Below are 25,348 nucleotides of genomic sequence, written 5' to 3' on the forward strand. Positions count from 1 at the left end.
TGTACATTTTAAGATATTGGATGGTATTGTTTTCATGATATAAACTTGATAAACAGTTTGCATCATAGTATTTTCTTATGGTAATGATTGAGGGAGTCGCACGCACACACAAACAGGCAAGCAGACACAGACAGACACACGAACATACACACACATACACACACAAAGCCCTCTCTGCTGTGAGTCACATTAACAGACGTGTTCCTCCTGACACTTCCACCGATGTCTGTTTGTTTTCTCTTAGGGGACGGAGGAAACGATGTCAGCATGATCCAGGAAGCCGACTGTGGCGTGGGAGTGGAGGGCAAAGTAAGAACCTCTCTGTCCCTGTCGCCCTGTTGCTCTGCTTTCACACACACACTGTCGCTGCTGTCTGTGTCGTGTGTTTCCTGAGAGCTGGCCCCCCTCTGGCCAGAGCACCTTTTAACATACATTTGTCACTATGTCATATCATGCACAGATGATTCCTTTTTGACTGTGTGAAAACATGTCATGGGTGTAAAGGAAATGAATGTGACGTTGTCTTCTGACAATGTGGTATTGTCATGTGTTCTGATTGGGACTGCTTGAACTGTAGTGCTGACAGGGCAACCATGTAGAGTTCTTACTTTATGGACACCTTGCTCCTTCAGCAACTATGGACCAGAGCTCCACATCAACTCAATAGTTGGTAAATATTGATTTAACTGTGGCAGAAATAGGGAACTTGTTTACTCAAAGTGGCAGTAGTTGAAACTTTTCCTCTAAACTTTTCTTTATATACACTCGTAAAAAGTGTTATTCTGGTTACCAAAGACCTTTGCTAACCTTTTCTAAATGTATCTCAGAATGTCTTAAAAATTCCACCACCATGTTGTTGGTTGACAGGAAGGGAAACAGGCATCGCTGGCTGCGGACTTCTCTGTGACTCAGTTCAAGCACTTGGGCAGACTCCTCATGGTCCACGGGCGGAACAGCTACAAGAGATCTGCCGGCCTCTCCCAGTTCGTCATCCACCGGAGCCTGTGCATCAGCACCATGCAGGTAGGCAGGACCAGGGTACCAAATGGTGGAACGGGGTGGGGAGTGAGTCAGGACCAGGGTACCAAATGGTGGAACGGGGTGGGGAGTGAGTCAGGACTAGGGTACCAAATGGTGAAACAGGATAGGGAGTGTCAGGACAGGGAGTGCCAGCAGCTTCCCTGGAAGCCTAGTCACCATGCGGCATCAGCCCCAGAGCCAGTGGGTAGTGAGAGTACCTTGGACCAGGCATAGAGCGTTGGAGCAGGGTGGGGAATGAGTCAGAGCAAGGGACCCCAGGAGCTCTTCAGGGGGGCCCCAGCCTTCAGCCCCCCTCCCCCCTCCCCCTCAGCCCTAGTGAGTACACAGCCAGCTCTTCAGCCCTCTAGTCTCCCAGACCAGGCCATAGACTAGTTTGGGAGGCCTCCAATGTGTCTTGGATTAACACTGCCCACAACCACAGCTGTTAACCCCATAGAGTCGATGTCTGCTCCCCAGCAGAAATTGAATTAGCATAATAAAAAAATCCCCATAGAAATCTGTCATTTTAAGATAGAGATATGCAGGGTTTTTTGTCGCACTTCCGCATCTGCTGTGAAAGGTGACAGAGCTAGAGCAATGTTTGTCAGACCATGAGAAATCCCCAAAATATGTCTTCTCACAAAATCGTCTGTAGCGTCCTTGTGGTTTGGCCTAGAAACTATTATGACCCCTCTATGGAAAGACACGATGCTGTTCTCAGTTTTGCTCTATGCCCCCCACAAGCATCTTAGGAATTGTCCGAAGTTGGTACAGCCGATCTGCCAACTTCTGTCTGTAGCTACACACTAATATGACCCCTCTGTGGAAAGGTGAGATACTCACAAACACGTATGTCAGTTGTTTTGCTCTAGGACACCCACAGGCCTCATAAGACTCATCTGAAGGTCCCCCGGTACAAGTTCAAAAAATGAATGGAAGTATAAATGGGGACTGTTTAATGCCACAAATAAGGGGTTCAATACATATAAAAATGTTTTTAAAAAAATCATGATCTTTCTTATATTTCTCAGATATACAGTGCCAGTCAAAAGTTTGGACATCTACTCATTCCAGGGTTTTTCTTTATTTTTACTATTTTCTACATTGTAGAATAATAGTGAAGACATCAAAACTATGAAATAACACATATGAAATCATGTAGTAACCAAAAAAGTGTTAAACAAATCAAAATATATTTTAAATTCTTCATAGAAGCCACTCTTTGCCTTGATGACAGCTTTGCACACTCTTGGCATTCTCTCAACCAGCTTCATGAGGTAGCCACCAGGAATGCATTTCAATTAACAGGTGTGCCTTGTTAAAAGTTGATGTCTTCACTATTATTCTACAATGTAGAAAATAGTACCAAAAAAAAGAGAACTTGAATGAGTAGGTGTGTCCAAACCTTTGACTGGTACTGTAGGACAGAAACTTCAGAACAAACTTCCTTTAGATTTTTTTTGGGGGGGGACTATCTGTTGTTCTGTGTAGTGAATCTGTTATTCAATGCATTTGTATGGGTTAATAGCAGTAAGGCCAAATTGAAGGCCCCCCCCGGCTTAGACATGGCTTAGACTGTAATGGGTTAACTCTTTGGTATAGAGCAAGAGCTCTAAACTACGTAGCAGAAGTAGTGCCTTGCCAGAATGATAATAATAGCTTTATTATTTCACTTTTATAATCAATTCTTGGAGCTATTACTCAGATTACTAACCAATTTTTAAATGAAAGTTGTAAATATTCAGTTTTGGAAATGTCAATTATGATTTGTAGTAGTGTATTACAGTTCTCAATATGAAATGAAACACTTCAGCTTCAATGTTGCAGATAGATTTGGGGTTCTATTAATTTAATTGATTGCATTTGTAATCCCCCTTACCATTTTTTAAAACCTTTTTTTTGTCCTCCCCTCACCCCCCAACCCTACTACCCCTCCCCTGATTTGGTGAAACTACCGGACAACAGTACATCTTCCCTTTTTCCACATTTTGTTACGTTACAGCCATATTCTAAAATGTCTTAAATAATTTTTTCCCCTCATCAATCTACACACAGTACCCCATAAAGACAAAGGGAAAGCTGGTTTGTAGACATTTTTGCAAATGTATAAAAAAAAAAAAAGTAAACTTATTTACATAAGTATTCAGAGCTTTGCTGTGAGACTCGAAATTGAGCTCAGGTTTATCCTGTTTCCATTGGTCATCCTTGAGATGTTTCTACATCTTGATTTGGAGTCCACCTGTGGTAAATTCAATTGATTGGACATGATTTGGAAAGGCACACACCTGTCTCTATAAGGTCCCACTGTTGACAGTGCATGTCAGAGCAAAAACCAAGCCATGAGTTCAAAGGAATTGTCCGTAGGGCTTCAAGACAGGATTGTGTCGAGGGACAGATCTGGGGAAGGGTACCAAAAACATTTCTGCAGTATTGAAGGTCCCCAAGAACACAGTGGCACATGACACCCTGCTTGGAGTTTGCCAAAAGGCACCTAAGGACTCTCAGACCATGAGAAACAAGATTCTTTGGTCTGATGAAACCAAGATTGAACTCTTTGGCCTGAATGCCAAGCGTCACATTTGGAGGAAACCAGGCACCATCCTGTGATGGTGAAGCATGGTGGTGGTGGCAGCATCATGCTGTGGCAATGTTTTTCAGCAGCAGGGGCTGGAAGACTAGTCAGGATTGAGGGAAAGATGAACGGAGCAAAGTACAGAGAGATCCTTGATGAAAACCTGCTCCAGAGCGCATAGGACCTCAGTCTCGGGCGAAGGTTCACCATCCAACAGGAAAACGACCCAAAGCACACAGCCAAGACAACGCAGGAGTGGCTTTGGGGCAAGTCTGAATGTCCATGAGTGGCCCAGCCAGAGCCCGAACTTAAACCCAATCGATCATCTCTGGAGAGACCTGCAATAGCAGTACAGCGACGCTCCCCATCCAACCTAACAGAGCTTGAGAGGATCTTCAGAGAAGAATGGGAGAAACTCCCCAAATAGATGTGTGCCAAGCTCGTAGCGTCATACCCCAGAAAACTTGAGGCTGTAATCACTGCCGAAGGTGCTTCAACAAAGTACTGAGAAAACGGTCTGAATAATGTCATATTTCTTTTTTTTTTTTTTTTAAATACAAATTTGCCAAATTTTCTGAACCTGTTTTTGCTTTGTCATTATGGGGTATTGTGTGTAGATTGATGAGGGGGGAAAAGTATTTAAGACATTTTAGAATAAGGCTGTAACAAAACAATTTGGGAAAAAGTCAAGGAGGCTGAACACTTTCCCAAATGCACTGTATTTCTAATTTCCTCTTTCTGCAAGTGCTGGATTTTCACCCACAGCAGCCAATCCACCATTTATTCTGATATTAACGCTAACCCTCCGATATACACAGATGAACTCTTTCACAGTATAATACCATTTTGCTATGATGATGACTCATTCATGATCTCTTCTTCCCCCAGGCTGTCTTCTCCTCTGTCTTCTACTTTGCGTCTGTCCCCCTCTACCAAGGATTTCTCATTATTGGGTGAGCTGAGCTGATCTTTTCTCAATAGCGGTGGCTTATCAGGATGGCATTTCAACTGTTAGTCGGATTGCTATGACATTGAGATTGTGTTGATGTATTGTTGCATTGGGTTGAATGTAGAAAAAAATGAAATTACTTTAACCCTGCTTAGTCATCAAAACCTCATCAAAATACCCTCTTTTCAGCCTTAGAAAGGAGCTCAAATCGATTTAGCGAAATGTCAGGAAATTAGATGCCTGAAATGTTCAATCATTTGTGGAAAAATGTAATAACTGTATTTTTTTACATTTACCTGGACAACTTCTCAGATAAAACATAATTTTTGTGTTTCATTTCTTACATAAATCATTGATCAATTTCAATTAAATAGTTTATGTTCTTTATTCTAGCTACTCCACCATCTACACCATGTTCCCTGTGTTCTCCCTCGTGTTGGATAAAGATGTGAAGTCAGAAGTAGCTATGCTCTATCCTGAGTTATATAAGGATCTCCTAAAGGTAACACACTGTCTTCATTATATTACTTTATTGGCTATCGAATATGGCAGTATAATATGGCAGTATAATATGCATTATTTCAAAATGATGAACTGCATAAACCTCCATAACCTTCAGAGTAGTATATCTACAGTATACACACACATTTATTTTGAACTCTATTCAGCTTTCATTTAATGTCACTGTTATCCTGAGTGTATTTATAAATAATTATATTGTATTAAATGAAATGTGTTATTTTTCTATTCCTCTCTCAGGGTCGACCTCTATCCTTTAAGACCTTTCTGATATGGGTCCTAATAAGTATCTACCAAGGTAAGAAGACATTGATGCAGTGTGTAATGGAAATAAGTGGAAATAAACGCTTGAGTAGCTATTGATAGGCATTCCTATAGATTCTTAGGAATTTGTTCTGTTTTTTTGTTAATTCCTTTAGGCCTCTCTCACTCAGATAGTAGTTTAGAAACTGCCCTGCCCTGTGGTGTACGACCCATGATGCTCCCCACCAGCCCACACACTTTCTTCTTAATTGCTAGTAGTGGAGTTTATTTATGTCTGTGGTTTGTAAATGTTAAATAACAAGGACTATTGGTATTGCAAAGGCGTTGCCAGAATCATCCAAAGCTACACCCTAAACCTTTAGTCTACAGCTTAGCGCTCAACCCCTACCTCCCACCTCTCCCTCTCAAAACAGATGTGGCAGAATATTCTGATATTTCCTTTGCCGTTATCCTTTTTATCCTTATTTGCTATTGAGTAGGCTTTGGTTTCTGTGTTTAAGGACATTGGTGGGTTGTTTGGTATCGATTTCATTACAGTTGTCCATGGAAGCAATGTTTTGTATGCTTTTATATGAATAATATAATTGTATTGTCCAATGTACCAAATGTCCAACGGAAAATGTACATCTGGTTTATCCCAACAATGTGAAGTACAATGTTGCTGTATTTTATACATAACTGTGATAGAGTTCAGTGTGTCAAATCGGAGGGCCTGCTGTCCGGACCTCTGGCAGTCTCTATGGGGGTACCACAGGGTTCAATTCTTGGGCCAACTCTTTTCTCTGTATACATCAATGATGTCGCTCTTGCTGCTGGTGAGTCTCTGATCCACCTCTACGCAGACGACACCATTCTGTATACTTCTGGCCCTTCTTTGGACACTGTGGACACACAAAACTAAATGCATGCTCTTCAACCGATCGCTGCCTGCACCTGCCCGCCTGTCCAGCATCACTTCTCTGGATGGTTCTGACTTAGAATTTGTGGATAACTACAAATACCTAGGTGTCTGGTTAGACTGTAAACTCTCCTTCCAGACTCACATCAATCATCTCCAATCCAAAGTTAAATCTAGAATTGGCTTCCTATTTCGCAACAAAGCATCCTTCACTCATGCTGCCAAACATACCCTCGTAAAACTGACCATCCTACCAATCCTCGACTTCGGCGATGTCATTTACAAAATAGCCTCCAATACCCTACCCAACAAGCTGGATGCAGTCTATCACAGTGCCATCCGTTTTGTCACCAAAGCCCCATATACTACCCACCACTGCGACCTGTACGCTCTCGTTGGCTGGAACTTCGCTTCATAATCGTCGCCAAACACATTGGCTCCAGGTCATCTACAAGACCCTGCTAGGTAAAGTCCCCCCTTATCTCCGCTCACTGGTCACCATAGCAGCACCCACCTGTAGCACGCGCTCCAGCAGGTATATCTCTCTGGTCACCCCTAAAGCCAACTCCTCCTTTGGTCGTCTCTCCTTCCAGTTCTCTGCTGCCAATGACTGGAACGAACTACAAAAATCTCTGAAACTGGAAACACTTATCTCCCTCACTAGCTTTAAGCACCAGCTATCAGAGCAGCTCCCAGATCACTGCACCTGTACATAGCCCATCTATAATTTAGCCCAAACTACTACCTCTTCCCCTACTGTGTTTATTTATTTTATTTATTATTTTGCTCCTTTGCACCATATTATTTATATTTTAACTTTGAACTTTCTTCAAATTATAATTCTACCATTCCAATGTTTTACTTGCTATACTTTATTTACTTTGCCACCATGGCCTTTTTTTGCCTTTACCTCCCTTATCTCACATCATTTGCTCACATTGTATATAGTCTTATTTTTGTCTACTGTATCATTGATTGTATGTTGTTTTACTCCATGTGTAACTCTGTGTTTTTGTATGTTGTCGAACTGCTTTGCTTTATCTTGGCCAGGTTGCAATTGTAAATGAGAACTTGTTCTCAACTTGCCTACCTGGTTAAATAAAGGTGAAATAAATAAAAATAAATAAATACTGTATGTCCCATGTCAGATCTGTTGGTATTAATTACATTTTCAATCGCAGGAAGTGTATTTTTACGTTCCGTTTTAAGGTCACAATAACATGGAGAAGTGTTACACTTCCTCTTCCCGTCACAGCTACAAATCCTGACATCGATGCCCTTATTTTTTTATGCAAAAGATATAGCTGTGGCTGTACTGTACTGACTTCACACTCTCTTCATTGTATTTCTGTAGTCCATTCCTCTGATTGTAGCGTTGGAATAACTGGTGTATAACAGAACAGTTAGAGCCAAGGTTCAGGTTGAGCATTAAAGTTTGCCAGTCATGCATTTAAACGGCACCATAGAGATGTCTGTTGATTGAAAATAAAAGCACATGCACATCCATACAAGCAGTAGCAGTGCTTTTGACATTGTGCTAACCTATTCTCTGTGCTTCTCAGGCAGTATCATCATGTATGGGGCGATGCTGCTGTTTGAGTCAGAGTTTGTCCACATCGTGGCCATCTCCTTCACCTCTTTGATCCTCACGGAGCTGTTGATGGTGGCGCTCACCATCCAGACATGGCACTGGCTCATGATCGTAGCCGAGCTACTCAGTCTGGCCTGCTACATCGCCTCGCTCGTCTTCCTCCACGAGTTCATAGGTGGGTAAAACACATACTTAACACCCACACACATTTGATGACATGTTTCTGGCCAAGGAATTCCGATGCCAGGAATTTTGATACAGATGAGACATATAATAATGTATCAACAATTGTATTAACCTGTACACAGTGATAGATTGATAGTAATGGGCTTTCACTGCCCTTGGAGTTGTACGTCAGCATTCAGTGATGACAGGCTCTTCTCCATTCATACTGTGCCCTTGGGCTGTCTGAGACCTGGAGGTTACTGACTGTAGGAAGTCCTGCGAAAGGTGAATAAAGTGACAAATAGTACCAGAGGAGTGCAGCCAGCCACATGCATGCAAGAGTGTTGAAGTGGAAATGCCAAAGCCTCGTGTTAGTTTCCTGCTCCCACTACCACACACACGCTGGCCAAGGTCTTTGTGTTTATGACTAAACAGCCTGCTGTAGTTTAGAAACGATTGTACCACATGTAGAACCTCACACACTGCTGCTGATGTTTGTTATGGAATTTTATGTCGGCTGTATTATGTATTGTATGAAATATAGACAGTGGTAGGCGGCAGACATTTTTCACTTAAAAAGCCCAAGTAAAGCGAGAAATGTGACAAATTGACTAGTTGCATAGATTCCGATCAGTTACTTCAGTATCAGTTACTTCAGTGTCAGTTACTTCAGGATCAGTTACTTCAGGATCAGTTACTTCAGGATCAGTTACTTCAGTCTCTAGTTGCGTTTTCCAACTGTTATTTTAGGCCTTTATGTGGGGTGTGGAGGTCCATTTTCAGACCACAGCATTATGACCTGAACGTGGTCAAAAGTGCCCTTCTCATTCTTCTCTTTCTTAAAAGAGAGGTAATTTTAACATTTAACGACACAAGTAACACAAAGGGTACATAATGTCCCTGAATGGAACAGCTTGAATCCAAGTCCATTACATGGTAATCCATTTCACTCATCTGCTGTATTGGCAACATGCTAGGTCTCCCTAATCTCCTGTTTTTCAAAGGCCCAGTGCAGTCAAAAACGTGATTTTCCTGTGTGTTATGTATTTCCATACTATGAGGTTGGAATAATACTGTGAAATGATGGTAATGCCCTTTTTAGTTTAAGATGATTGAAAAGACCGTCTGTTTTAGTGGAATGGAGTTTTGGCCTGCCTGGTGACATCACCATGCGGTAAATTAGTTAATAGATCAATAATACAAAGAGGTCTAAACCGCTCTGCAAATAACAGCTAGTTTTCAGTTTTCCTCTCGCCACTGAGAAATTGCTCTTTGCTAAGAAGCTATGTTTGTTTGTTTTCTATTAAAATAGTCAAAAATAATCACAGTAATGTACTAAACCCAGCAAAAAAAGAAACATCCCCTTTTCAGGACCCTGTCTTTCAAAGATAATTAGTAAAAATCCAAATAACTTCACAGATCTTCATTGTAAAGGGTTTCCCATGCTTGTTCAATGAACCATAAACAATTAATGAACATGCACCTGTGGAAACGTCGTTAAGACACTAACAGATAACAGACGGTAGGCAATTAAGTTCACAGTTACGAAAACCTAGGACACTAAAGAGGCCTTTCTACTGACTGGAAAAACACCAAAAGAAGATGCTCAGGGTCCCTGCTCATCTGCGTGAACGCGCCTTTGGCATGCTGCAAGGAGGCATGAGGACTACAGATGTGGCCAGGGCAATAAATTGCAATGTCTGTACTGTGAGACGCCTAAGACAGTGCTACAGGGAGACAGGACGGACAGCTGATCGTCCTCGCAGTGGCAAACCACGTGTAACAACACCTGCACAGGATCGGTACATCTGAACATCACACCTGCGGGACAGGTACAGGATGGCAACAACTGCCCGAGTTACACCAGGAACGCACAATCCCTCCATCAGTGCTCAGACTGTCCACAATAGGCTGAGAGAGGCTGGACTGAGGACTTGTAGGCCTGTTGTAAGGCAGGTCCTCACCAGACATCACCGGCAACAACGGGCACAAACCCACCGTCGCTGGACAAGACAGGACTGGCGAAAAGTGCTCTTCACTGACGAGTCGTGGTTTTGTCTCACCAGGGGTGATGGTCGGATTCGCGTTTATCGTCAAAGGAATGAGCGTTACACAGAGGCCTGTACTTTGGAGTGGGATCGATTTGGAGGTGGAGGGTCCGTCATGGTCTGGGGCGGTGTGTCACAGCATCATCGGACTGAGCTTGTTGTCATTGCAGGCAATCTCAACGCTGTGTGTTACAGGGAAGACATCCTCCTCCCTCGTGTGACCCTTCCTGCAGGCTCATCCTGACATGACCCTCCAGCATGACAATTCCACCAGCCATACTGCTCGTTCTGTGCATGATTTCCTGCAAGACAGAAATGTCAGTGTTCTGCCATGGCCAGCGAAGAGCCCGGATCTCAATCCCATTGAGCACGTCTGGGACCTATTGAATCGGAGGGTGAGGGCTAGGGCCATTCCCCCCAGAAATGTCCTGGATCTTGCAGGTGCCTTGGTGGAAGAGTGGGTTAACATCTCACAGCAAGAACTGGCAAATCTGGTGCAGTCCATGAGGAGGAGATGCACTGCAGTAATTAATGCAGCTGGTGGCCACACCAGATACTGACTGTAACTTTTGGTTTTGACCCCCCCCCCTTTGTTCAGGGACACATTATTCAATTTCTGTTAGTCGCATGTCTGTGGAACTTGTTCAGTTTATGTCTCAGTTGTTGAACCTTGTTATGTTCATACAAATATTTAGACATGTTAAGTTTGCTGAAAATAAACGCAGTTGACAGGGAGAGGACGTTTCATATTGTTACCCAGAAATTATTTGATATTGAGATAAAATTGGCTGCATCTAACATAACCGTTTAAGTCACGAAATGAACTGAGTAGTGGCAACTGAAACTCAAACAGTAGTCATACTAGTCTGATTACATTCAGTTATACTTACTAATTTCCTCATATACAGTGCCCTCTGTAATTATTGGGACTGTGAAGCATTTTTTTCTTATTTTGGCTCTGTACTCCAGCACTTTAGATTTGAAATTATACAATGATGATGAGGTTAAAGTGCAGACTGTCTTCTTTAATTTGAGGGTATTTTCATTCATATCGGTTAAACCATTTGGAAATAACGACACTTTTTGTACGTAGTCCCCCAATTTTTTTTAGGGGACCAAAAGTATTCACTTAAAGTAAAAAAATTAATTAAAAAAAAGCAAATGCATCCAGCAAGTTTGTGGAGTCACAAGCTTGGTGTAATCATTGCATGCTAGGAATTTGGGACCAAATACTAAACTTTTGACTACTTTAATACACATATAAGTTAATTTATCAAAGTACAGTTCACCCGATATGAATGAAAATACCCTCAAATTAGCGCTGACAGTCAGCACTTTATTCTCCATAGTCATTGTATCATTTCAAATCCAAAAATGCTGGAGTACAGAGCCAAAATAAAAAACAAAATGTCACTGTCCCAATAATTACGGAGGGCACTGTATAAACATTTCTGTTTGAATGACCCACCATCCTGCCCTCTGTTTCCTGTACTGTTTCTAGATGTATATTTCATTGCCACGATGTCATTCCTGTGGAAGGTGATGGTTATCACCCTGGTGAGCTGTCTGCCCCTCTACATCCTCAAGTACCTGCGCAGACGCTTCTCACCTCCCAACTACTCCAAGCTCACCACTTAGAGAGGGACGAGGAGGCAGCTGTCCCCGCCGCCACCACCATCACCATACAGTACCTCCATCCCTGATTCTATGCACTGGGAGAGAGGTCTCTGCTTTCACTCCTCCCTACCTCTCTCATCTAACAGAGCATATCTTTATTAGGACCTAAAGGGTTCACTTCCCCTTTAATTTATTCTTAAAGGTTATTGTGTAATTGGAAGAGATGGTGTGGGAAGAAAAAGTTTGATTTGAGAAGAGAGAAAGTTGTGCAAGTCTACAATACTTCCCTTGTTTAGATGTAGAGACTGAGTATGTTTCCAGGCTGATTGGATTGGTGGTTGGATTGACTATCGCTGGTTGGGAATTCCATACCATGTAGACTGAAGCTGGAACCGGAATTCTGTGTTTTGTCATGGTAACATGTCTAGAAATGTGTGAATACCATCAGGAAATACGTTCCATAATGTACTAACAGAGGGCTATGTGTGCCTCTTAATCATGGTGATTCATTAACAATTTAGGGAATATAGAAATCCTGTTTGGTATCTAAACATCAGGCCTATAGAACTGTAACAAGGAACACCTGCATGGATTTGACTAACATACTTGCATAAAAAAATAATACATGCTTGTCAGTCTGAAATGCATTGAATTGGTAATTATGTTTTAATTGCACATATTTCTTAAAAGTAATTGTTGTAGTTACATTGGAAATATAGTGTGAAATGTAATTCTTTTATATTCCCCCTAAAATTATGACATGGTTACATTACAGATTCAAAAAACTTTACGGCACAATCTGTTAATGGATAACATTGGTATTGAAGTAGCATTTCTCAAGGACTTTATGCAATTTGATGTTAAAAACAGTCTGGGGTTTAAAGATGGATGAGTGAACTGATCAGTTCTGTTTGTGTATGTGTTTGTGCGTCACTTAACGACTACAACCCAGCCAAGTGGAGGTGGCTTGGTGGTTCAATTTAGCATGATAACCCACAGGCTCAGATGTCAACGTGTGTGTGTGTCTGTCATTTTGTACGTCGGGGCGGCGAATGGTAAAACAGTTTGTCCAAACTGAAGAGCATGGTCAATATTCAGCCACTAACAGGATGCTATTTGTATCCACTTTGGCCCCCGGATTAGCTGTGTCCTCTAGGCCAGGGAGTCCGAAGGCTACCCTGTCATGTGGCCACTGCCCACTCCTGACGCCAGTTCTGGCCACACAGTATCATTGCATGATTCACTTTAGCTGTGACATGAAGCCAATTCAAGCCATAGCTGAAAATACTCTGACCACTGTCCGTCTGACCCCTCACCTCACCCAGAGCCTACCCCCACAATTCCCACTGCTTCTCCCCACAGACACAGACATGTCTGGAATAGAAAATAACACTTCACCTGCTCAGAGTGGATGGCCCAGGAGAATGTGTTGATGTTCAATATGTATTAGTACACATTTGAAGAAGAAAAATGAATAAATTCCTCCCATACTGTTCCTCCCAATTCCTACCATTCAGTAAATTCAGAGACTGGTACTAATGACATTGTGTTGTATTATCTCCATTTATATTATTTTAGCTAATTTGACGCATTATAAAGATGTAGCCTAATACCATGTTACTGTTAAAATGTGTGAATTATTTGAGTCAAAGAATGCATACAGTGTGGCATAACTACTAATTCACTGCTTTTAGTGTACAGTTCCCACAGTACACAGATGTACATTTCATTGAAATGACATGAAAACAACATTGATTGAACCAGTGTGTGCCCAGTGTGTTGGAATTACAGGCATTTTGTATTGTGTATCCTACTGTACATCTCCTTATTTTAGTTGACGTTTCAAACATTATTGAAACCCTTTGAATTTTGACATGCCTTTTTGCACAGAATTTTGTTAGCACTGACAACTACTTTCTTTTGTATAATGTGGACTTTGGAGGTTTCAAACCATCAATTGTGGTAGAATGACACTGCATAATTGTAAATAACCTGTTTTTATTTATTAACCTTGATCATTTTGTGTTGGTATAATTGCACTCTAATCAGCAGAACAAAAAGGGAGGATAGTGTTGAATTGTGGATATCAGTGGTGATCAAATAAATCTGTTTTTTCCTTTCTAGTCACTGAACCTTCATTGTCATTAATCTGAAATCCTTTTTTAAAGTATATTAAAATATATATGTTTAGCTTTGTGTGAGTATGTTTTTTTTTCCTCAAGTAAAACTATAAGACAGGCTGTCCTGTAGTGGAAATCTTCCTTATGTAAATCAGTGTGTCTCATTTTCACCAGAGGAGGGAGTCCCTGACACTCAACACAGTCAGCCACACTTTCCGACAAGCAGATCCTGTAGCCTTCACTGTGGAAGGGTCAGTCTATGCCCTGTCACTTTGACCATGTAATGTCAGATAGGGATTTTAACATGATAGGGAACTAAATGGGAGTTAGTTCATCTGATAAAATTCAGTTGGTATAAAATACATTTTACACCATAATCTTCGCAAATAATAATTGAATCTCACACCAAGTTAGAACATGCACAAGTTATAATGTATTGAATCTCCCAAGATTTTGCATTCGTCCCAGAAATGATTTTAGTTGGAACCAAGCCTCAGCCCAATCTGTAAAACATGGAGTCAAACCCCACACTACTGTGTTCATAATAAAATCCTGCTTCTCCATCCAATGTTTTTTTTGTTTTTTTGCCCGAATGCGTAGGTTATACCAATAAAAGAACCCATTTAAGTTAATCAGCCCAATGAAAACTGAAATTCCACCCCAGAATCAACAGCAATGACCCCTAACCTTAATGTTTAAACTCTTTCCTCTGAGCTTCAAGTGTTCAACAGAGCCCCTGGTTGCAGCATTGCCAAACCTACAATTCAATCAAAAGAGGAGAGATATAGAGTACCAGTATGGCTGAAGACTCATTCTGATGTCAGGAAGTCCTCAATAGAGAAAGACAGCTTGTTAGGGTCAATTGTACTCTCATGGGGGGAAAAAATTACCCTTACGGAAAAACATAATCATGATTTTAATAACATTATTTTGTCAAATAGAAAATGTCAAACCCTATTCGCCGTACTGTTTGGATAAATCAAAAGTGACAGATCAATACAAAAAAACAGTCAATATAATTCAATCTGTTACACATTCTATTATGCCCACTGTAAACAAAGGATTTTGGTGATGACAGGTAGGCTCCTCATAGGAAAAGGTGCTGAGCATGCACACACCCTCCTCAACAGCTATTTATAACCTGGCAGGACTGGAACGCTTCGATTGGTCTTAGCACCTACTACTATTGCGAAGGAAGGGTCGCTGAACTATTTCCCCTCCTACTGTAATCCTCTATAACACCTAGTGAGGGAGAGTGAAGTACAGTGCTGTTAAAACAGTATCGTAGGGAGACAATTCAGATGATATACAGTAACTGTCAGTTAATGTTTTTTTTCCCATTGCATCATTAGAAGAGGAGGAGCTATCTGTTAAGGGAATGGTAGTACTTGTATTTGTAGTAGTTGTTGTAGAGGTAGCAGTGGTGGGAAAAAGTACCCAGTTGTCATACTTGAGTAAAAGTAAAGATACCTTAATAAGAAAATGACTCAAGTCAAAGTCACCCAGTAAAGTACTACTTGAGTCTAAAAGTATTTGGTTTTAAATATACTTAAGTATCTAAAGTAAATGTAATTGCTAAAATATACTTAAGCTTTAAAAGTAAACGTATAAATAATTCCTTATATTAAGCAATCCAGACGACACCATTTTTTTTTTTTTTACAGATATCAAGTGGCACACGCCAACACTCATTTACAAACGAAGCATGTGTGTTCAGTGAGTCTGCCAATTTAGAGGCAGTAGGAATGCATTCAAAATGTTACGAGTACTTTTGTGTCTCAGGTAAAATGTATGGAGTAAAAAGTACATTATTTTTCTTTAGGAATGTCGTGAAGTAAAAGTTAATAGTAAAGTAAAGATACCCCAAAAAACTACTTAAGTAGTACTTTGAAGCATTTTTACTTAAGTACTTTGCACCACTGAGTAGTAGTTGTAGTAGTGGTATTAGCTGTGGTACTGTAGTACAAGTAGGAGATGCAGCTCTTCCTATAGGGGTCAGAGGTTATTGTTATTGAGTTGCTGAGTGAATAGACAGTCATAGTGTTAGATGTCTCCCATGGGTGTTAGCCTGAGAAGGCAGGAGTGGCACAGCACAGGGGTGACTGAAAGGTTGGTTTCTGGCTGCTTATTCTCTACCATGTACTGCTGAATAAAGAAGTTTCACCGTTGAACTCCCCACCTCTTGGCTACCGTGGAAACAAATAGGAATAGAAGTGATAGAAGGATGTCAGAGTTATGAGTTAGGATCGGAAACTTGGTACTACAACACCGAAGAGTGTCTTCTGGGGGGATATTGTTTCATGGGATTTCAGAACACCTCCTGTGCTCAAAAGGAGAGAATCCATGAGCTATGTAACTTTATTTTCCAGTGGACTAAAGCAGAGAAATTAATGTTATACCAACATTAAAGTATCGATCAAATTCCTATTACATAGCTACAGGGGTTGTTTCATCCAATGTGGACATATATAGTTTCCATACTGATATGGAACGTATTATTTCATTCAGTTGGAAAAAGAAGGAAGGAAATGTTTTCCAAAGATGACAAGTGGCAAAAGAAGAACATGATCCCTAATTACACATCATAATATACCGCCTGGTTCTACTATCCAAGCATTTCAGTTCAGTTCCATTAACTACTGTTCTGTCCAGTTTTAAAGCAACAACTTTAAGAACTTAAAATGGTTTTATAGAACTTTATTTTAGGAATTAAGTTTTAAACACTGGCTGAAACAATGAACAGGAAGTCCAAACTGAAATCTAAATACAGTAGGAATGTGGATTTTTGACAAGTTGCTTCTCGATCGGTTAGTACTTAAAACATCTGGTGTACATTGTAATGTGCTACACACAACTATGTCAATAATGACGCTCAAGTCAAGACAGCAGTGCCACATTAAAGGTAGACCACAATGTGACATCAAATGAGTGGTGACTTCCTGCTTACAGAAATCAGTAACAACACAATTCCAATTTTTGCTTTTACAAATGCAGGTGTCCCTGTAAGGGGCGGATATAAATTGTGAACAACCAGTGCTTACAGTCTTGGCAGATTTTAATTTGGTTGTTGTTGATTACCGCTGATGATGATGTCATATTGCTGAGTCTACCTTAAATAATACAATTGCATGGATTTCTTAAGGAGAAACTCAAATGGATCCAAATGTCTACGCATACCTTTATCTGTCTGAATTTCCATCGAAAGCTTTCCATGAGACATGATATAATGTGCCATGCAGGGGCGAAAATCTGATATCAACTTTGGAGGGGACAATTACATTACATTTTCTCAAGAGCAATTCCTGAGGGGGACACCAAAAGTAGTGCTGTAACATATAGCCTACGTTTAATATGGTAAATGTATATTGAGGAACCAAAGAAATAAGGTGTTTGCCGTACTCCTAACTACCGGTACCCAAAACTACACAACTAATCACAACAGCAATACCATTGCCTTTAACAAATCTTAGTTCAGTCACCAGTTTAAGTTGAGAGTGGGGGTATCCATGGCATTTTCCAATTATGTTCCTATTTTACAAGTCCAAAAAATTGAGAACCTTTCATAATGTTGCCAAACAAAGACTCAACAAACTTACCTGAGACTCCCTGTCTCTGCCAGTCTGTCCCTGCATATCTGTCCCCAACTCTGCTGTCTGTGTGCCATCTGTTGCCTGCTCTGCCTAATGACATCATTGTGAAACATTTCCATTAGAATTTCATTTCTTTCTTATGAACATTTTATCAACTAGTCTTTGAGATATTAGGCTACTAGGGTTCTTACTTTGCGTTTTGGTGTACTGAAAAATACTCTGATGTCCGTCTTTTTTCTGCCATTTTTCTGCCATTTTTCTACCTGGTTGGCTACACACACACAGTATGTAGGTTATTTACAGTAGGAGATGGGCTTCTATCATCTTATCTTCTATCATTCTATATGGGCTTTGATCTAAAAGGTAGCTAGCAAATGTGAAACGGATTGCAGTGACAAGAGTTGACAGCTGTATGAGTTCACCATTTACACAACATATGCTGCAACCTTTTGTAATTTTAATCGTTTGTTTCATATTGTCTGGCTTCTAACAATAGCTGAATTTTTAAAGCTAGCGAGCACCAATTCAGTGGTGTTTGCTATAATCTTTGCTACCCGGGTTAAATAAAGGTGAAATAAAATATATAAATAAAAGTTCCCTTGCGACAATTTAGCTTTTGCAACGAGACCATTAAATATATTTAAAACAATGGTAGAAGAGAGTGTAGTTCTGTTCAGTTTATCGCTAACCTTATCACAGGGACTTTGAAGCACTAACTTACATGCATGCTGATCTTGGAATAAATTGACTATAGCAAAAGATTCCATCTTTGACGACGCAACATAAATGGAATAGGTACTAGCTAGCTTAATAGTTAATATTTGCGCGCTAGCGCTGCATATTCAGCTAGTGTGTGTGCGTGATTGACTGGATTAACCTCACGTCAGTTATGTGCATTGAGTGCCTTTCAGACAGTAGATACGACCTCTACATTACCTCACAAGCTAAGGAACTGGCAGTGGATCAAACCATTGTGAGGCAAAGGGTGGGGGGGTCGCAATCTTTTGAAACTTAAAAACGAGCTATTAAGTGTCTATAATCAGCACAATTGCTTTCATTGCGTATTATTAATATTATTTAAATTACATAGTTATGTTTCAGTGATATATTGGGGGGGACAAATCATATTTTTCCCAGGATGGGGGGGTCGTGTCCCCCCGTCCCCCCCGGGATTTCCGCCCCTGGTGCCATGCATTTCCACCTCCAAGTTCCACTGCTTCACTGGTTTCAAAACTCAAACACGCATGTTACAATTGAAAAACTCAAATGGTGTAATGCTATAACCCAGACAATGCTCCCTAAATTAGCTGTTTTACAGTGAAGGAAGAATCCTGCATGAATTTTGAAAAAGTGGGTTCCTCTAGCAAAAAACGGAAATACAAACTCAGCCTTCTGGACAGGCGCAGTCAGGTTTCCCTTCTCAAACTTGTGCCATATTAATTTTATCATTCATCATTTGCGTTGCACAAGAGTAACGTCACAGTGGAGGAATTTACATCTGGTAGGCAATGGATTTAACTCAGACGGTCAGAGAGTTAGGCTAACCCTAAAATGTATACTCTGAATTGTGTGATTTTCTGCACAGTCACTGACTGCAGTCACTTAGTTCGATAGTCTGGATCTAGCACCCAAAACCATGTCAGAACTCGAATCAGATCCCTGATTATGCCCCTTAAAGTACACATATTTTCCTATGGAAAGTTCTGCTGCTCACATCATTGACTTTTATTTTATTTTATATTATTCTTATTGTATTATTTTGTTTATATTTTATACATTATTTTAAATATTTAACTCAGCATTGTTGGAAAAGTAATTATTTCACTGTTAGTCTACACGTTTACAAAGCATAAAATGAGATTCAATTTGATGTCAGCACACATATCAGTGTCCTAATTTTCTACAATGTACAATGTACGACAATGGGTATAAAGGTTCTTCCACTTTAAATGAACAACAACTTGAAAAGTTTTGTGAATGCCTCCATAAGTCCTCACAAGTCATTATATATTAATGGTGGGAAATGTCCTCTTACTTAAACAAAATGGTTGCATGTCCAGTACTTGATCCATTCACAAGTTCCACATACTCTGGGATGCATCCTGCTACAAGGTATTAAAACGTCTAATCACCTATCTTTGTATTATGTAGCATAAGAAGCCAATCCACAAAATGGGTGTAAGAGAGTAAGGCCTGATATAGGCCTGCATGGTGTTGGAACTAATGTCTGTTTAGTTTACCTTGGCTTCTCTGTATGTCCAATTCCACTGCTTCCTCCTCTGGGCACCACACTGAACTTGTTAATGTGCTGAATTAGGCTTTCTTGAAACATTTATTGGTTTGGGTTACCCGGTCCCATGATTTAAAAAGACCTTTCCAAGATAAATGCTTCAGGTAGACCTTGAGTGTTTAATTGCTAGTGTGTGTATTACGTGTGAATGGATTTACAGTAGCAAATGTACATAATAAAAGTCCATAAAAGGATGATGCATAAGCCCCAAGAGCTGACTGTGTTGCCAAAATGCAATCCAGACAATGACATGTCATTGTTGACCATTAGCATAGAAACCAGGATAGTGGGGCCTTGTTCACATTATGAAAAGTTAAATGAATGTAATATGTACTGATCTGTCAAGTTTTTATTTAACCTTTATTTGACAGGGAGTCAATGCTGAGACCAAGGTCTTTTTTCCAGATGAGCCCTGTTTAGCACTACAATACACGTCAGTATACAATACACACATTTAACTACACAACCATATACACATAAAAATATACGTTATTATACACAACAATACATGAAAATATCAGGATAAGATAAGACCCAGATGCAGACTGTGTCGAAGTAACAATGTTTATTACAGCAACAGGGTCAAAGGTACAGGATGGCAGGCAGGCAGGCTCAGGGTCAGATCAGGTAGAGTGTCACGCCCTGATCTGTTTCACCTGTCCTTGTGATTGTCTCCACCCCCTCCAGGTGTCACTTATTTTCCCTAGTGTATTTATCCCTGTGTTTCCTGTCTCTCTGTGCCAGTTCGTCTTGTATGTTTCCAAGTCAACCAGCGTTTTTCCCGTTCTCCTGCTTTTTGGATTCTCCTTTTTCTAGTCCTCCCGGTTTTGACCCTTGCCTGTTCTGGACTTTGTACCCGCCTGCCTGACCATTCTGCCTGCCTTGACCATGAGCCTGTCTGCAACTCTGTATGTCCTGGACTCTGATCTGGTTTTGACCTTTTTGCCTGTCCACGACCATTCTCTTGCCTACCCCTTTGGATTAATAAACATTGTAAGACTCCAACCATCTGCCTCCTGTGTCTGCATTTGGGTCTCGCCTTGTGCCTTGATACAGAGGTCAATAATCCAGAGACGGGGCAAAGGTACAGGACGGCAGGCAGGCTCAGGGTCAGGGGCAGGCAGAGTTGTCAGGCGGGCGGGCGGGCGGGCAGGCGGGCGGGCGGGCGGGCGGGCTCAGGGTCAGGACAGGCAAGGGTCAAAGGAGCTGATACAAGAACGCTGGTTGACTTGACAAACAAGACGAACTGGTAACAGACAAACAGAGAACACCGGTATAAATACACAGGGGATAATGGGGAATGGGGAAGATGGGCGACACCTGGAGGGGGGTGGAGACAATCACAAAGACAGATGAAACAGATCAGGGTGTGACAGCACCCCCCCTAGGGGCGATGAGGGCTAGGTCCAGGATGTCACTAGCGGGGACCCAGCACCTCTCCTCCGGGCCAAAACCCTCCCAGTCAATCAGGTACTGGAAAACCCTGCCCCGTGGTTGAACACTCAGGAGGCTTATCACCGTGTACGCCGAAGGAGGAGGGGTGGGCCTGGAAACAGAAAACTGTGAGACACGGGTTTAACACAGGACACGTGAAAGGTGGGGTGTATATGAAGGGTACAGGGCAACAGAAGACGAACAGCAGAGGGACTAATCATTTTAGAGATGGGAAACAGGCCAATAAACCAGGGGGAGAGTTTGCGGGATTCCACCCAGAGGGGCAGATCCCGGGTGGATAGCCATACCTTCTGCCCGATATTATACCAGGGAGCTGGGGTCCGATGGCGATCCGCTTGTCGTCGATATCTGGAGGTGGTCTTGAGGAGGGGCGACCGGTCTTTCCTCCAGGTATGATGACAGCGACAGACAAACATCTGGGCAGAAGGTACGCCAACCTCTTCCTCCTGCTCAGGAAGAGCGGGGACTGATACCCCAGGGAACATTCAAAGGGCGAAGGGTGTTGCATGCGTATTCCACCACACAAGATGCTGGCTCCAGGTAGTGGGGTTGGCGGAGACCAGGCAGCGCAGAGTTGTCTCAAGGTCTGGGTTGGCTTGCTCTGACTGGCCATTGGACTGGGGGTGGAACCCAGAGGACAGGCTGGCCGACGACCCAATGAGGGTGCAGAACGCCTTCCAGAACTGGGACGAGAACTGAGGACCCTGGTCGGAGACCATGTCCATGGGCAGTCCATGGATCAGGAAGACGTGCTGCCCCATGAGCTGGGCCGTCTCCTTGGCCGAGGGTAGTTTGGGCAGAGGACTGAAGTGGGCGGTCTTGGAAAACCGGTTGACCACAGTCAGGATGGCAGTGTTGCCCTCAGACAGGGGGAGACCCGTGATGAAATCCAGGGATATGTGGGACCAGGGATGGTGAGGGACAGGCAGAGGTTGCAGAAGGCCAGCCAGAGCTTGCCGAGGAGTCTTGTTCTGAGCACACACTGTGCAAGCGGCGACGAATGCGGAGACGTCAGGGACCATGGTGGGCCACCAAAAGCATTGTTGCACAAATGCCAGGATCCGGCGGGACCCCGGGTGGCAGGCCAGTCTGGAGGAGTGGGCCCACTCCAGGACAGCGGAGCGGACCGTGTCAGGCATGAACATCTGGTTATCGGGTTTTCCACTCATCCCCTTCCCGTATCCGCACCAGGTGGTAGGCATTCCGTAGATTCAGCTTGGAAAACACAGTGGCCCCCTGGAGCGGCTCAAAGGCTGAGGAGATGAGTGGTAGTGGGTAGCGGTCTTCACCGATATGTCATTGAGTCCCCAGTAGTCGATGCACGGGCGCAGGGTCTTGTCCTTCTTCTCCACAAAGAAGAACCCTGCACCGGCGGGAGAGGACAAAGGACGCATAAATCCTGCAGCTAGGGAGTCCCCAATGTAGGTGTCCATAGCCTTGGTCTCCGGTCGTCCCTGGGGCGAAGTGGTGCTAGGGAGAAGGTCAATTCCGCAGTCATATGGTCAGTGCAGCGCAAGCGAAGTGGCCCAGGCCTTGTTGAACACCTCTCAAAGGTCCTGGTACTCTGCAGGAATGGCGGAGATGTCCGAGCCACCTTCCGAGCCCCCAGGAATACATCCCGGGGCAGGTTGCACTGACTTCAGACACTGGGCGTGGCAGAACGGACTCTAGCCCATGATGGCACCAGTAGATCAGTTGATGAGGGGATTGTGTTGCTGGAGCTAGGAGAATCCCAATACCACGGGAATCTGAGGAAACTTGATGAGCAGGAATTGAATAGTCTCACTGTGATTCCCTGACACCTGTAGGTTGATGGGAGTGGTAATATGAGTGACCCGGCCTATAGAGCACCCATCCAGCGCTCTAACATCCATGGGAGTGGAGAGAGGCTAAGTGGGGATGTTCAACTCGGAAGCCAGGGTAGCGTCCAAAAAACTCTCATTGGCCCCAGAGTCAATGAGGACCCGGAGAGATTTAGACTGGCTATCCCACAGCAGAATGGCATGAACAGGGATGCGAGCAAGGGAAGAAGGAAAGTTCTCCATATGGCCCACCAGAGTACTCGCTCCTACCAATTAGCCTGATCGTGTTGATCCTGTATTGACGTTCCTAGTTGCATAGCATCAGGAATCAGTGACTCAGCCATCTCTGGTGACTCTCTGGGAAGGTAGGGATGCCTTGGGTTCTCTCGGCAACGGGATCATCTGGGACTTCCGGAATGACTCGGAGGCAAGGTGGAATCCCTGGACGTGCGAGCAAAGTTGAATTTCCTCTCCCTCTGTCATTCCCGTAGTCGCCCATCGATTCAGATGGTCAACGCAATGAGGGAATCGAGATCCGTAGGTAACTCCCAACCAGCAAGCTCATCCTTGACCTCCTCCGAGACGCCGTGCAGGAACATATCCAACAGTGCTTCCTGGTTCCAAGCACTCTCCGCTGCCAACATGTGGAAATCCAACACATAGTCAGCCACACTGCAGGAGTGCTGCCAAAGCTGGATTAACTCCTGCTTCTCTCCCGGAGAACGAGGCGTAAAAAACCTTCACCTCTCCCACGAACCCCTTCAGATTAACGCATATGGCCGGCTGTTGTTCCCATACAGCAGTAGCCCAGGTTAGAGCCCTCCCGGACATCAGTGTGATGAGATAGGCTACCTTGGAGCGATCCGAGGGGAAGGAGGAGAGCTGAAGCTCGAAAATGAGGGCACTCTGAGCTAGAAACGCCCGACAGGTGCTCGACTCTCCATTGAAGCATTCCGGGGGGGTAAACGGGGCTCCCAAGAAGGTGGAATGGCCGATGAGATGGCGCTGCTAGCAGCTGGGTTACTGAGGGGCTGCGGGGTTACCACCGTGGTAGGCTGCCTCCCAGACAACCCGCAGAATTGCTCCAGCAAACTGTTCCATGCCCGGTCATGGCATCCAGCCAATGTTCGGACCCCCTCCATAAGGCCACGAAGCAGTTCCTCGTGCCTCCCGATGCTGGCTCCTTGGGAGGAGATGGCGTTGCGCAGCTGGCCCGGGTCTACTGGGTCAGTCAAGGCCAGTTTGTACTATCAGGATAAGGTAAGACCCAGTTGCAGACCGAGTCGAAGTAACAATGTTTATTACAACAACAGGGGCAAAGGTACAGGATGGCAGGCAGGCTCAGGGTCAGATCAGGCAGAGGTCGGTAATCCAGAGATGGGGCAAAGGTACAGGACGGCAGGCAGGCTCAGGGTCAGGGGCAGGCAGAGTGGTCAGGCGGGCGGGCAGGCTCAGGCACAGGACAGGCAAGGGTCACAACCAGGAGGACGAGAAAAGAGAGACTGGGGAAAAGCAGGAGCTGATACAAAACGCTGGTTGACTTGACAAACAAGACGAACTGGCAACAGACAAACAGAGAACACCGGTATAAATACACAGGGCATGATGGGAAATACCTGGAGGGTGGTGGAGACAATCACAAAGACAGGTGAAACAGATCAGGGTGTGACAGAAAAGCAAAACACAATCATAAAAAACAGACACATTCTTCAGTAAAAAGGTCCCCTAACAGCCATCTGAAATGTTCCAGAAGCACCAATTCCTCCAAATTTAAAGTCCATTGGAGATCATTCCACATGTAAGGTGAAAAAAAGGCCTAAATAATATTCCGTTTTTTTGTTAGATACTTCCCTGCGAAATATGTATGTCTAATGGTAATATATGCCACATGTATTTGCAATGCAAATATTTGCTAGTGTCAATTTAACTTTTTTTCGTCTTATATTAGAAGTTTCCAATAGAAAATTGTATTGGTGGAAACTGAGAATTCCTCAAAAAGATTATATGTTTGACATGACAAGCAAGCCAACCAAATGCCTCATTTTATTTCCAGCAACATATCCCACAGGTTCAAAACCAGACTGTAATTAAGAGAAAAGCCTATATGACTACTTCTGATTTTTACAACTCAATTAAAAGGTACAAGTTACAGTAACGTGACCATCAACTATTAAAATTGTGTAGCCTAAAACATTTATGTACTGTATATAGTATACGTACTGTTTTCATTTTTTTGCCTCTGTCCTACAGTAATTTTTTCACATCTCTACAATGACGTTATTGTGTGCCACTGTCTGCAAGACGCCGCAGAAATGCCTTGGCGCATGAGCCGGAGACGTCATGGATTCCTGAGCGTGGGCTTTGCAGGAAAGCCCTGAGTCTCCGAGAGATGGAGCCGCTCCAGGTTTCCATGGCGAAGTGCATAAACAGGAGGAAACACTGAGGGAA

The 25,348-nt window shown here is 43.0% G+C and overlaps 1 protein-coding gene across 1 annotated transcript in view; it reads left to right on the forward strand.

Annotated features, from left to right (window-relative positions):
* LOC106572629 (probable phospholipid-transporting ATPase IIA) overlaps positions 1–13,833 on the forward strand; it is a 39,995-nt gene extending 26,162 nt beyond the window's left edge. Inside the window, exons 22-28 of the mRNA XM_045696284.1 lie at positions 245–309; positions 868–1,023; positions 4,481–4,545; positions 4,935–5,043; positions 5,301–5,358; positions 7,785–7,988; positions 11,528–13,833. Coding sequence (XP_045552240.1) covers positions 245–309; positions 868–1,023; positions 4,481–4,545; positions 4,935–5,043; positions 5,301–5,358; positions 7,785–7,988; positions 11,528–11,664 — 794 coding nt within the window. The 3' untranslated portion in view covers positions 11,665–13,833. The remainder of the gene's footprint in view (positions 1–244; positions 310–867; positions 1,024–4,480; positions 4,546–4,934; positions 5,044–5,300; positions 5,359–7,784; positions 7,989–11,527) is intronic.
* The last annotated feature ends 11,515 nt before the right edge of the window (positions 13,834–25,348 follow it).

Source organism: Salmo salar, chromosome ssa15 (genome assembly GCF_905237065.1).
Source record: "Salmo salar chromosome ssa15, Ssal_v3.1, whole genome shotgun sequence".
Classification (NCBI taxonomy): domain Eukaryota; kingdom Metazoa; phylum Chordata; class Actinopteri; order Salmoniformes; family Salmonidae; genus Salmo; species Salmo salar.